At 44.9% G+C, this 14,048-nt stretch overlaps 1 protein-coding gene across 1 annotated transcript in view; it reads left to right on the forward strand.

Moving 5' to 3' along the window:
* The window catches only part of MCU (mitochondrial calcium uniporter), a 94,195-nt gene that overhangs the window by 65,786 nt on the left and 14,361 nt on the right, over nt 1–14,048 (forward strand). Inside the window, exon 2 of the mRNA XM_065068107.1 lies at nt 13,776–13,845. Coding sequence (XP_064924179.1) covers nt 13,776–13,845 — 70 coding nt within the window. The remainder of the gene's footprint in view (nt 1–13,775; nt 13,846–14,048) is intronic.

Here is a 14,048-nt window from a genome sequence, read left to right on the forward strand (position 1 = left end):
CTCTCTCACAAGTCCCCCCAGCTGCCACCTGCTCTCCTACTAATTTGTCAACTGGTTTTCCCACCAGCCTGTCAAACCAAAAGGGTCGGTGGTTCTTCAGTGGTCTTGGAGATGATGCTTTTATTGCTATTTTCTGTGGTCTGGAAGATGAAGGTTTTTCAAGACTCTGGTAATCCAAGAGTCTCATGGTGTCAAACTCATTGTATTTAATGCTCTAAATCCAACTTTCCTTTCTACAATAGACAAGGAAGATGGCGAGGAGAATAGCAGTTATTGCTGGGCAGACTTAGTACTCTGTAATGTTGGTCTGTTTAACTTCTGTATTATGAAATATACTGTGTATGTTAATAACAAATTGCACCTGCTGTGAGAAACAGGTCTCACAAATGTTTACAAACCAATGACCCCTAACAGGCTACATTTTAGCCTGTAAAACTGTTACTGTATCTCTTTGCTATTAATTAAAAAGTTGAAATACTGTGTTTTGCAAAGTACATGATGGTAACAGCCCTGGGGCGTCAGCTGGGGCTTGTGACACTTTGGTGAAGGTCTCATTCGGGAAGGCTGGAACAGGCCAGTGTTTTCCCCACTCTTGCCAATGCAGCTTAAATTCATAAATCAGTGCAGCTTAACTTCATAAATACCTTCTCAGCTCTTGTGTGCTGAGAACCTCTGAGTGCCACCAAAAATCCGGTGAACTTAGACAAAAGCAACAGAATTAATTTGTGGACAAATTGGAATGAATCTTCCTTTGTTTCTTTGTCCTCAGAGAAAGGTGTGCATGATTTCACACCGTTTTGATTTATTTTGTTATCCAAGATAATAGTTATGTTCTTGACTTACAGAGGCACAACATAGAGATGAGACTTTTGCCTTTCAAAATGAGCTTCAAAACACATTTGAGAAGAAACTTGTTCCCATTGAGGGTGGCAGAGCCTGGCCCAGGCTGCCCAGGGGGGTTGTGGAGTCTCCTTCTGTGCAGACATTCCAACCCGCCTGGACACCTTCCTGTGTAACCTCATCTGGGTGTTCCTGCTCCATGGGGGGATTGCACTGCATGAGCTTTACAGGGCCCTTCAACCCCTGACATTCTGTCATTCTGTGTGCCCACTATGAGAAAGGGCAAGGTAAAAGGGTTTTTTTTGTTGTTTGCTCTACAACCTTCTTATTGATAATAGCACAAGGTTATTCCAAATGTCACTATAGAAACCGTGCTTGTCTGTGGACAAATTGTGTCATCTTGTCATCCATGTGGGTTTGCCGTGTTTTCATATTCCTGAGAAAAATACCACTTGCAGTTGGTGCAGTGTCCTGTGGCATTGCAGAGACATTGGGACTTGTGTTCCTTTGTTCTGCTGCTCCTGTATCCGAAATAGTGTGGTCAGCAGGACAAGGGCAGTGATCCTTCCCCTGTGCTCTGCATTGGGGAGGCCACACCTGGAGTATTGTGTTCAGTTCTGGGCCCCTCAGCTCAGGAAAGAGATTGAAGTGCTGGAGCGGGTCCAGAGAAGAGCAACACGACTGGGGAAGGGACTTGAACACAAGCCCTATGGGGAGAGGCTGAGGGAGCTGGGCTTGTTTAGTCTGGAGAAGAGGAGGCTTAGAGGTGAGCTCAGCACTCTCTAGAACTACCTGAAGGGCAGTTCTAGCCAGGTGGGGATTGGTCTCTTCTCCCAGGCAGTCAGCAATAGGACAAGGGGCCATGGGCTTCAACTCTGCCAGGGGAAACTGAGGCTGGAGATGAGAAAGCAATTCTTTGCAGAGAGAGTGGTCAGGCATTGGAATGGCTGCCCAGGGAGGTGCTGGACTCACTGGCCCTGGAGGTTTTTAAGCTGAGATCGGACATGGCACTTAGTGCCATGATCTAGTCAATGGACTGGAGTTGGACCAAGGGTTGGACTTGATGATCTCTCAGGTCTTTTCCAACCCAGTCCATTCTGTGATTCCATGCCCACTACTGCTTTTCAAGCCACGCTTGGCGCATGGTTTTGATTTCCATCATGAATGTTTTCCCTCAGAAATTGGCGGTCTCTAACATTTAATCTGTAGTTTGACATAAGTATTACTGGTTTGTGTGTCTAAAACAGTGTTCTGCTTTCTCACCAGTTGTTTTTTTTCCATCTAGAGCTCTTTTACGGGATTGCCCGGTGTTCAGCTCGGCAGCCAATTAAACTGCTCACAACCAGCTATTTTAGTGCTTCTCTTAATGCCTTCTCAAGGGCTAATGTGTTCTCGTGGCTGTGCTGAGAAAGCCGAACCTTTGCGTGCTGTCTGAATCAGTTTGAGAGTCTATCAGGGGACTTGGTCTCTGCAGATAAAAACTGTTTGATTGGAAGTGTCCGGGCCTGGTACCTGAACTCTTAACTAGTAATGATGCCTTGCTGCTTTCTCTCTTGTTTTAGCAATAAGCTTCGTCTATACTATTAAAAAAAAATATATTGTGGAAAGAAGGATCTGCTTTCAATGTCTCAGGAGAATATTTCTGGGCATGCAAGCTTTTAGGAGATACAGTTGGAAATAATAATGAGTAGCAGGTATGACAGCTAATTGTGGTTCACTTACAAGTTGTTTGATATCCAGCTTACCCATCAGTGAAGCACCATAAGCGGGCAGGGATGAAAGCAGCTGATAGCAATGCAGTGCTAACCCTGAATCACTCTTCTCTTTGTTAATATGTATTTTGGAGATGATTTTTGTGTACGTATAAGACTGCAGAACTGTGAAGCAGCAGATTTTACAAGTCTTGAAAGGAAGGCTGAGTCCTACCAGTTTGTCAGCTGTGGAGATGTGTTGCCTCTGTCATTTGTTCACTCAATGCAGCCAAAATCACACTATGGTGAGGCTCGAATGGAAAGTTGGACCTGCTTTAAGATGATGGCACCTTAAAGTGAGAAGTGGCCTTGGAGTGTAGAACTTTAGCTTTCCTTGTGAAGGAATTACCCAGACTGACTTAGCTGGTCCTGGTGAAGGTCTCGATAAATCTTCTGGTGTGCGTAGCCTGTTCTTGGGCATGTGAAGTCCCTGCAACGCAGGCAGCATTGACTGAGTGTCACTTGTCTCCGGTGCTGGGCTGTTGAACAACTTGCTTGGGTGGTTGTAGAGGGCAAGTTTTTGGCTGTTTACTCACCATGTGAGACCAAGGCAGGGGTGATGTTGTTGGAAGGGAGGTGTCTGCACCTGGGAAACAGAGGAGGCTTCTACCCAACTTGTGTCAGCGCAGGCTGTGTACCTGGGTGGGAGATGGTGCAGTTGTGTGGTGGCAGACAGGGGCTCTCTGGCCTCTTCAGACTGTCCCCGGAGAGAAGAAACCTGGGATTCAAGAACAATAGAACTTTAAGTAATAATCAGCATTGGATCCGAGGGAAAGTCCTGGTTCCCAGGCCTGTTTGCTTCAGGGAAAAAGCATTGTAAAGGGTCTTGGAAAGACAGTATGGAGAGCACGCTATTCTGCAGGAGCTGCACCAGCCTCCATGCTTGGATGGGCAGCGTGTGTTTTGAAGTCTTTACCTTAATGCCTGTCCCTTCATGCTTTTTCCACAGAGGCTTTTTTTGCTCTGTTTCATGTGTAAATGTAATTTCCCTGAGAAGGAGGATTCAATTTTCATTAGCTAGTTGGGACTGTCAATGGAAGTACAAACTGTAAAGGTGGCTCTGACAGCTTGTGTAACTCAGGGCCAAATTGTAAATTGCTTTCTTCTAGGCCACTGAACACCTATCACTATACATTAAACCCAGCTTAATTGATTTGGAAAAGCTTTAAGGAAGCAACCTAGCCAAAGATCTCCCATTCCAAATCCCCCTCTTCCAGGGTAATCTCTTTTCCCGGGGCTGTTGGTTCTTAAATGGTGTTAATGACTAGAAAAACGGCCATTTTTCTACTGCATTGTTTCCAAAACTTCTCAGTCCTTTAATATGAATTAAGCCTCAGTGCTCATGTTGGGAAGGAGTATGAACTGCAACCCCTTTGTAGTGCGCGTTTCTCTGATCCGTAAAGGCTATCATTTGGCAAGTAGTTCAAATCAGCTTTTCACCAACGGCTGTTGAGAACTGATTTGTGTTGGATCTTCCTTGTATCATGTTCTTTGGATGAAGTAGCAACAGTTTCTGTGGGAAAAGTTTTTAGATGGTTAGAGATATACTATATGTTACATTCTGGGCTTGTAAAACAAAAGAAAAATACTTGAGCTGCAACAATCTGAAAATTTTCGGTTAAAATACTACTAAAACAATCCTTGTGATATGTCTGATACAGAATCGGAAAACAGTGTTTTTAAACTGACAAACAAAACAGAACCAAATGTTTGGGAACTGCTTTCATAATGCTTCCCTGTAATCCTAGTTTATCATGTATATGGGTAGTGGATGACTTTATAACCATTGATAATGTGCAGAGAAGTTTTTTGGTCTGTTTCTTTAAGGCTCTTTAAGTAGTGATTTAACATATTGACTGACTTAATCATTATATAAACTGAAGGTGTGTTTGTGCATAGTGCGTGTGCCCATAAGCCCAGTTTCAACTGGTTTCCCTAAGACAGAAGAGGGAGGTCCAGGAAGTGTCAGAATTAATTGGCGCTGACGAGGGCCTGGTCACAGTCTCTGCAGAGGCACCTAATGGGGAGCAGGAGCCCTTGGCTGGGGCCTCCAGCCTCTCGTCCCACCACGTTCAGCTTCAAGGATGCGATCAGGCTCGTCCTGAGGACAGCACTGGCTGTCAGATGAAAGGATCACTTTAGTTATTAGCTCTCCTGAAATTTAGTGTAGCTGTTAGTGCCTCTGTCGCAATCACGGGCGTTGAAGTATAATTATGTTGTTCAATTTTGTGTCCTGGTAACTGTGCAGGAGATGCCAGAATGAATAGCTTTGAGCCAGTGAGATGCTGTTGCAGTCATTTCCTTTATCAGTGGTCAATTAAATCAAAACCTGTTGATCTCCATGTCTCCTCTGCGTCTTCCCAGAGATGCCTGATAATGGTCAGTGCAGGCACTGGAGTTCCAGCAGATCCATTTGCTGCTGAGGAGGGGAAATAGGTGGGTTTGGGGAGCAGACTCACAGATTATAACCATTTGCCTCCTCCAGAGGAGCAGGACCAGAGCGGCTCTTCTGTCTGCTCCCTAGGCAGGTTGCAACTGGAACGCAGCAGCATTGAGGAGCTTGCAAAACGCTGCTCAGTTTGCATTTCTGAAACTACACCAAATGCTATCAGGTACCGTACCGGTGTTCCCTGTGCTGTAAGAAGGGGCCAACCCCAGTTTCCTCTCCCCTCACAGAGAGGCCGGGTGAGGTGAGCTGAGGGAAGTCTAACCTTCAAAACTGAATGTAACTTGCTATTTAGACGTGGGGTTCAAAATAAGTGTGTTTGTGTTCTTACTGGATGTCGTTAGCACGTCGATAAAGATCTGTCTCTGCCTTTCACTTGTGTTTAACTTGTGCTGAGTTTCCTTCTCTGTGGATATGCCGATGTGGCACCATAGGTGAGCCCTGCGCTGTGTCCTCGGGGTGGAGCTGGGACGCCATCCTGCGAAATGGTCAGGTTCAAGGTACATCTGATGATATCTGAAGGATATTAAACATTAACATACAGGGATATTAATTTTGCATAGAAGTTTCCTCGATTTGCAGTCTGGTGGCAAAATGAAACAGTGCTCCTTCATTGGCTTTAAAATGTTAATATATTTTTGTTGGAATCTTTTTTATTTCCTTCTGTTACTCTCGTATGACAGTAACTTGCCAGGGAACATAAGTGATTTAGAAGTCAGAATTGCGCAGTAATGATTTTTATGGCAGAAAGCACAGATAGAAAAATGTCAGGCATTCACTCTTAATCAAATAGAAGATTTTTCTAGGGCTTCGTGGTAAGACATGTGTGGGACTAGCAAAAGGATTGATTTTTGCTGTACCAATCACAGCTGGTCGTGTACTGATGCAAATTGAACATACACAGCAAAGCAACATCCCAAGCTGAACATCTTATGCTTTGGTGTTTTTTGCAGAAGAAACCTGGCCCGTGTTAATTGGCCACAGGTATTTGTAGCTGTGTATCAAACCTGTGGTTTTTGTCTCAGGACCTGCACTGAATGTGAGAGTATCTGTAAAATTTATCTGGTGCTTCTGAGTGTTAAAATACTTGAAAACTCCCCAACTAAACGCCTCATAGCGGTTTCAGTCCTAAGGCTAATTCAGTCTCGACGCTTACCCTGTAAGGCTCATGATCTGAGGGAAGGAACTACTTTTTGTCTTCAATGCTTGGACTGAATTAATGTGACTTTGGGTAAAAAGCCTTTTACTGTCCGTGGTGTTCCTCTGCAAACAGTACTTACATTTCTGCTTCACCAGTTCCCTTTTTGGACCAAACCCAGGTCCTTTCCTGCAGGAAAATGAGCAAGGAATTGATGTTGTAGGACTCCCCCAGTACTGGGATGTTCTCGCTGCCGTGGCTTGCCGAACATTGCGTGAAGCTTCTGTGAAGCTGTACGTGTGCTGGCACTGACTCCCAAGCCTGCAAGAGCCTGCTGTTTCTTTTCAAGAGCTGAAAGCAAGATCCCCTCGTTTCTGAGTTTGTTTCCCTGGAAAACCGGTGTGAGTTTGGCTGCTCCCCAGCACACACCGAGGCAGAAGGAATTTCCTTGCGCTTGTGGAAATCTCGCTCCATAACTCTGCTTAGTGTTTTATTCTTGGTGCTGGAAGAGCCAGGGATGCGTCAGTGAGCTGCTCTTTCCTCGCTGGGAAGCGTTTGATGCAGTATGGCAACAAGGCGGGAGAAGAGGGGTGAGAGATCTTCTTTTGAACTGGCTGTAACAAAGACAAAAGGAATTGCCTGGTGAGGTTGATAAGTGCTAGAGGCAGAAAAACAAACAAAAAACCCAAAGAAACAAATAAAACCTAAGGAAGCAAATCAAACCCAGACAAACCAGTCAGATGCCCTGAGGGGAATCCATCTGATTCCTTCTCTCTGGTTATAGGATCTTCAGCTGTGAGTGGCTGAGGGCGACAAAATCCTGCAGTTTGTAATCTGTGGGATCAAAACTCACTAAATTTCTCAAATGCTTTTTAAGCCGGGGTTGGAAGCCCCTTTAATTTGAGAGGAGAGGTGCCGTACTTTTCAGTACAGGAAGATGCAATAAATGGATCTGGAAACTAGGGAAAGGAATTCAGCTCTGCTTCGTCTCTCTGCTCGGGTTTCAAAGCTGACACAGGCCTGAATGCATCATGGTATTTTGTTTGGTTTCTCTTTTTCAAGCCTTCAGAATGCAAGGGAATTTAAATTTTCAGCTTTTTTATTTTCTGGTAGCTGTGAGGGCTGTATTAAAGAAATGGCATTTAAACCATCCTATTCTAGTAAAGACAAGAATGTATTAATAGCGGAACCGTGCCCTGGCATCAGAAATGGCATGGGAGGTGTTGCAGCCCAGCTCCAGGCTGGCTGCTGCAGGTAGGAAGGGCTGTATGAAGCTCCGATGGAAGAGAAGGGAGTATGCAGTCTGATGTACCATGGCTGTCGGCTCTTTCAAGGTAAGTAGGAATCATGCAATTCTCTGGAGGTTGTTGACATCTGCAGTAAAATTAACAATATAGATTGAGAAAAGGTGTTTAGGGGTTTTGCGCTTTTTTTGTATTTTTTTGAGGGGGAGGGCGGTGGAATTGTTGTGGATGGTGCGGCGGAGGAAGCGCCTGTAAAATCAGTAGAGACTGCTTGACCAATGTGCTTAACGCACCTGTTAAAACTTCATTTGCTTTATCTCCTCTTCCCTTTCTTGCCCCCGAGAGGCTCTGCCAAAGCCATCAAAAGCGGCCATGTTCCCATTACAAAACTCATCATTGCGGCATCTCCACAGCGGCAGTAACGCCTGGCAGGAAGGTGCAATGGAGAACAAGGAACAGTTGCTTCATCCTTTTTATTTTGCCTCCCTTTTCTGCAAAGAATGAACCTCCTTCCCCCTACCCCCACCTTTTCCTGGACGCTGTGGATTACCTGTTTCTTTTTAGGCAGATGGGCAAAGGAAGCAGGATGAGAAGGGAGTATTTATAGCTCACCTCCTGTTTATGTTCCTCTCCTAGCAGATGTGATGAAGCTCTGCACTAATGCTGGAAGAAGCGAAAATTCAGGCAGGAATGCGAAGTGTGGCAAATAAGGATCGTTTGCTAATGTGTAGGTCCTACGAAGTGCTTCCAAATGCAAAGATTAACACTTCCCACGCCTTACTGGCATTGTCTCCTTTTGCGTCCATCTCCTCAGTCTGATTTCTTTAAAACAACAACAACAAAAAGAAAAATAACGCAACCAAAGAGGAACAGTACTGCAGTTCAGACCGGTTCTCATTTGCTTGACCTTCCTCCGCAAAAGTGTCGCCCTGTGGAGGCAGTGGGTGCAAAATGTTCTTTTGGGAGCAAAATCTGACCTCTTGAGTGGGATGTGAGCAAGGGCGTACCGGCAAAGAAAGAAACGAGTTCAAGCCAGTGGCATTTAATCAGGCAAGTGCTCGTGTCCTGGGAGACAAGCTGGATGCTTTAAAAAGGCAGCAGTTTGGACTTTTTGGAAGCTGGGGAGAAAATGGTGGTGAGGGGCGCAGGGCTCCTTTGCCCCAGCTGTGCTGCAGCAACGTGGCTCCCAGGTATGAGGGCTTTCCCACCACGTTCCCCTCTCTGCCCAGATGTTTGGGGTTTGTGCAGGGCAGCAAAGCGCTCTGCTTTGAATTTCACCCTTGCAAAAGCTGTTTTATTGCCTACCAGGCTCTAGCAGAAGCCTTGAAGGAAATACTTCATGTTCACCACGTGAATGTAGCCAGAGACTGTAGCAAAAAGTTGCAGGAGGCCTTCTGTGCAGGGTTACTGGTTTGGTGAGCAAATGTCTGGTAAAGTTGGGCTCAATTTCAGAGGAAGATTGAATTCATTTTATTTTTCTGAAGGGAGGTCCTGGAAGCGGCCCAAGGTGTCCAGATGTCTTGAGAAGAACGGGGGTGGCAAAGAAAAGGGTGAGAGATGCAGGCAGAGATCTCTGATGCCAGACTGGCCCATTTTTCTCTCTTCGGATGTTTCTGAAGAAGGCATTTGAATACAGCAGGGCTGTGCCAGGGTGCTGGCAGCAGCAAGATCCCTCTTTGCTGGTATTGCGGGTGTGAGGGCTGCCATCATGTCTTCTCCCTGTCCCCAGGCCCATGTGCTGGACTGCTGAAGGAGTCTTCCTCATACAAGGGCCAAAGAGGTCTTGTCTGTGCTCAGAACCCCACATGGGTTTGTATGTGGAGGATTTTATTTGTGACTTTTGCATTAATAGTTGGTGTGTTGGGTGCACGGGGGCTCTGTGAGAAGAGGCAGGTTCTGGCGGGAACACGCATCACAGCCCCTCAGCCACGCCGATGGTGCCTTGGGGAAACTGAGGTGAGAAAGGGGAACCATGATGGAAAAGGCAGAGGAATAAGGGAAAAACTATGGAAAAAGCAAAGGAATAAGGGAAAAATGAAGGAAAAAGCAGAGGGATACGGGAGAAAGTGTGAGGAACGGCCCTGCAAGCACTGAGGTGGAGGAGGAGGCGCTCCTGTGCTCCCTCTCAGGGTCCTCCATGGGCTGCGGCATGGATGTTTCCAGAAGGAAACGTATCACCACAATTAAATGTGCTTCAAATCCAATAGGAGCTTACGTACTGGTGCAGAAGTATTAGCGGACTTGGTTAGTTACACATCTGTGAAGCTCGGACAGCAGATTTCTCATCAGAACGCGGTTTTGCTCTGTGTTTCCTCCCCTTTGCAAACACAGCTGGTGTGAGGAAGAAGCAAAATGAAAAGACAAAAGGGGCCCAATGATTTACAAATAAAGTTCTGTTTCAGAGAGATGGAACAGGCCAAGCAGTAGTTGGAAGCCTGAAGTGAGGAACAGATCAATAAATGGAGCTCTTTAGCACTTTTAGGTGGGTAGCTTGTGTTGTTTGGGGAAGCTCACAGCAATTTTTGTCACTGAGATGCTGGTCAGGAGGTTTGAGGAGAAGCCATGTCAGAGCCAGGCCAGACATTCAGGTTTTCATGCTGTGAAAGCGGAGATAGAAAGGAAAAGAGCTGTTGCTTGTTGGAAAAGGTGAGCTGCTTCATGGCCGACTTAGGGCAGCCTCAGTTAAAGGAGGCCCTTTGTAAATTGTAAAATAGACGTTGCAACTGGCACTTGTGAACGTGTTGTTAAAGATTTTACTCTAAGGTAAGAAATTTTTACACAGAGAATTCGCTGTCTTTCTCAAAAGCTCTGCAGCATGGCTGTCACTGGGACTCCAGGTAGTGAGGTAGCAGCATGTTTTACTTGTCTTCTAGATTAAGATATCCAGCTTTTTTGTTCTTGGGATGGGTTGGGGTGTGTGTGTTTGTTTTCTGGACAACATTTGTGATTTTAATTAGGGTTTGGAGACTGGGTACCATTCTATCTTTGATAATAATTACATAAAATGCAGAACACTACCTCTTCTGGATTACTGACTCTCTTCCCCTCAGAGAGCACTCGCTGGTAGCTAAAAGGCTGTTTTTTCCAATAGGGCTTTGATTAACTTTGTCACCTATGTAGAACTGACATAGTTAAACTAGGACCTGTAGAGATGTTGTTATTTTTACCTTTGGATTGTCCAATACAGAGCTTGACAAGGCTGGAGGGAGTGTTAGTTTTAGAAAAAGGACTCATTTGGTGTTTTGTTTTGTTTTTTTCTTTTTGATCCCTTAATCATTCCATGAGCGAAACTGCTGCGTAACCCCGAGCCTTTTAACATGCATCTTACTGCAGATAAGACAAGAAGCGAAGGACGGAACAGATGTGAAAGGTGAATTCCTGCACCTGCTCTCTTGAGACCTAGAAAGTTACTCTGGGAATTAAAGCTTCTGATTTCAGGGATCTGGCTTGGGTGCTTTTCACACTCCTAATCCCACTTATTCCTGAAGTGGTGGACAAGTCTGTCCCAGTTGAAAGCTGGATGTAGTTATTCTACACTTCATTGCTGAAGCAGCGAGCGGTCAACTGTTTATCTGCAGACAAATGATGGTGAGATCTGGTCAGCAAAGCTTGAAACAAATCCCTCTCCACTCCAGCACTGCCTTAGTCCTGCGCTCCAGCCTGCTGGCACATTTCTGCATAGAGCTGTTGCATTGCAAACGCTGGAGAAAGGATTCAGGTGTTGAAATCTTCATCTCAATTTTAAAACAACAGCCGCTCTTCAAGAATAAAAATGATGGGTGATTCCTTAAGCTCTCACTAACCTTGGATGGCAGGAGATGTCATTTAGGTCTTTGCTGGCTTTGAGTTCATTTGTTCCTTTTTTTTTTTCCTTTTCCAAACCAGTCAAGACTGTTTTCTTAGATAAGAAATCTCTAAGAGCAGCATGCGTGGCACGGTGCAGTTCAGAGCTGCAGGAGTGATGGATATGTATGGCGTAACCACCATCTCCTCCCGTAAAATGTAGCGGCAGCCTCCTGCTGTGGGGTTAATGAAACAGAGCTGGTTCAGACCTGAGTCAGGGTGGAAGCGTTACCAATGGGCTTAAACCTGGAGGCACATCCGCTTTTTGATGAGTCACCTTACATGCCCTGTTTTTCAACCCGTTTTGCCTTTTTTCCCCAGTGTTGCCTGTATTGTATGAGGGCAGGAGGTGTTTGAGCCAGCTTACACCTGTCAAATGCTCATGGCCTTAAGGTGAAGCCTTTACAGATACTAACTGATATCTTTCAGCTATATAGCTATTTGGCAATGCTGGGTTTAATGCATTTCAAGATGTTCTGTGCAAATCCGGTGTGCAGTATTTACACAAACAGATGATTAATGCCATGAAGAGTAAAGCAGTGAAAAGCATGTACATGAAGGTGCCAGTTGTGCCATGGATCCCGTAAAATATATATGTAAACGCTGGAGGAGGAGGTTTTGTGTCTCACTGTATAAATTCTGCCTACTTACTGTTGCATGTGGTCTGATGCTATTTTCAGAAGGATTAAAATTGAACCGGCTGGTTTCAAATAGGAAAAGGTCTTTTTGTTCAACTTCCTAGAGAGGCTTCCCCTCCACGGGTAAAATTTCATGCTGAAAACTGGCTTAGATGTGGTGTAGCTTCTGATTTTTTTCATCATATAATAGTGATGCCAAGGCAGTGAAGCCTGATTTGTCCAGAATGTGAGGCTGTATCTGTGCTTTGCTTTGGTGTTTTCGAGTTTTAAAACGTTAGGGGTGGGGGATCCTGCTTGCTCAGCAGTAGGACATGGGTATTTGTCAGTCCAGGCAACTTGCTATTCTCAAACCTAAAAAGGCAATTTTGCCCTTTGGTTCCTAATGTACAGGGGTTCTTTTAAACGTTACTTTTGCTGAAATATTCAACTTCCCACTTAACTTCAGTTACATCTGTTTAGATCTGCTTCTCTTTTCCTGTTAGCTGCCTTTTTGACTCCACTGTGGGAAGCCGAAAAATGCAAGAAGGGAAATGGAAACTTACTTGACCGATTTTTGTCAGGATTGAGAAAAACAGAATGTAAATACAGCACAAATGAGAGTGGATTTGCAGAGCTGTCAATACACTGACCACCAAGCAGGGCCATAGGTCCGGCTTTCAACTCAAGTATAGTTGAAACTATCCTGGGTTTGCACAGCAGGCTTCAGAAGAGAAGTGAAGTAGCGGATAAAGCTATTTCAAGCAGATTATTTAAAGCAACCTTGCAAAATATGGAGGTCTGGACAATTTGGCAGAGAAATGTTTAACAGCATGGGTTTTGTTTGCAAACTTGCATTATAAATTTACTTAAAAATCAACAAGCCCTACCCCTGAGATACCTTTATAGAAATGCAGGTTTGTCAGTTGTGTTTTAGAAACAAACAAACAAAAGCAAGCCCAGACCATGGGAATGCCCATATTGGACTGTGAGTATTGGGAAGTGCCAGTCACTGAAATATACAGCACTGTAACCAGATGGGAGCTGGTGTGCCTTAGTCTTGTCTATTTTTAATTGGGCTCTCTTGTGCTAGACTTATAATTTCACTCTCGGGGGAGAATTAGTGTATAACTAGTATAACTTTTCCTGGAGCATGGACTTTAAATGGCTCAGATTCTAGATCTTCCTGACCAAATTAGACCTTTGCCAAGGTTGCAGAACATATGAATCATTCACGTGCTTTCTTCTTCTTACTAGGCTCTTATTTTACAGCCTAGTATCACAGGTTTTGTTTGTTATCTTGAACAATTTGTTCTTCCATGAACGGGCGTGTTTACTACTTGTATCTTAGAGTCTGGCTTCCCTCTGTAAGGGCAAGAAGAAAATACATATTAGCACAGAGAACAGTTGAAGAGAATGAAACTCGTCATCCCCAACCTTCCACCACTGTTACGCTAATACTTAAAGACTGATGCGTTTATGTGATTTCTGCTTTCCGTGTCTGTGTAGTAATCAAAACTGATTTCTTAAAACTGATTACACTCATTTCTTTAAACTGATTAACTCAATGTGGCTTTAAAAATACATTTTTACATTAAAGAAGGAATAAAAAGAACTCACAGCTGTTGCGTGACGTGTTCCGGCTCTCTGGGCATTGAGAGCGGGGTGTGGAGAGGTGAACTTGGCGGAGCGGGGAGACCTTGCTGGGTGGCAGATGGTGGAAGATGATGCTGTTCACGACAAGCACTCCCAGTTTGCGGGTACCCCTGTGGTGGACAGGAGGAGATGCCCAGCACAGGCACTGGGACAGGGGATGGGGGGGACACAGGAGGTGCCACTGCGTTGGGCTACTGCCAGAACTGAACATTTGTCCTTTTTTGCTGTGTTTGTATTTTTTAGGTGCATCAGAGGCTTTCTCCTTGGCAGAGCGTGAGAGTGGTCTATTGCAGTACAGTAGTGCCCTCTGATGGTGAGTATCCACACGGGCAAACTCTTGGCTCACTTTTGCCTTCCCCGACTTAAATCATGTTTCCTGACCCCTTTTCTGGTGAAGGGTTTTTTTAACTAGGAGGCAATCTACTTTTGAACCAAGGAAGTGACAGGCACCAAAGTCAGCCCGGATGAATTAAGGAAATGGGAAACTTTTCTAAGAACTCTTTCTATAAAACTAGA

The sequence above is a fragment of the Columba livia genome, chromosome 6, assembly GCF_036013475.1.
Source record: "Columba livia isolate bColLiv1 breed racing homer chromosome 6, bColLiv1.pat.W.v2, whole genome shotgun sequence".
Classification (NCBI taxonomy): Eukaryota; Metazoa; Chordata; class Aves; order Columbiformes; family Columbidae; genus Columba; species Columba livia.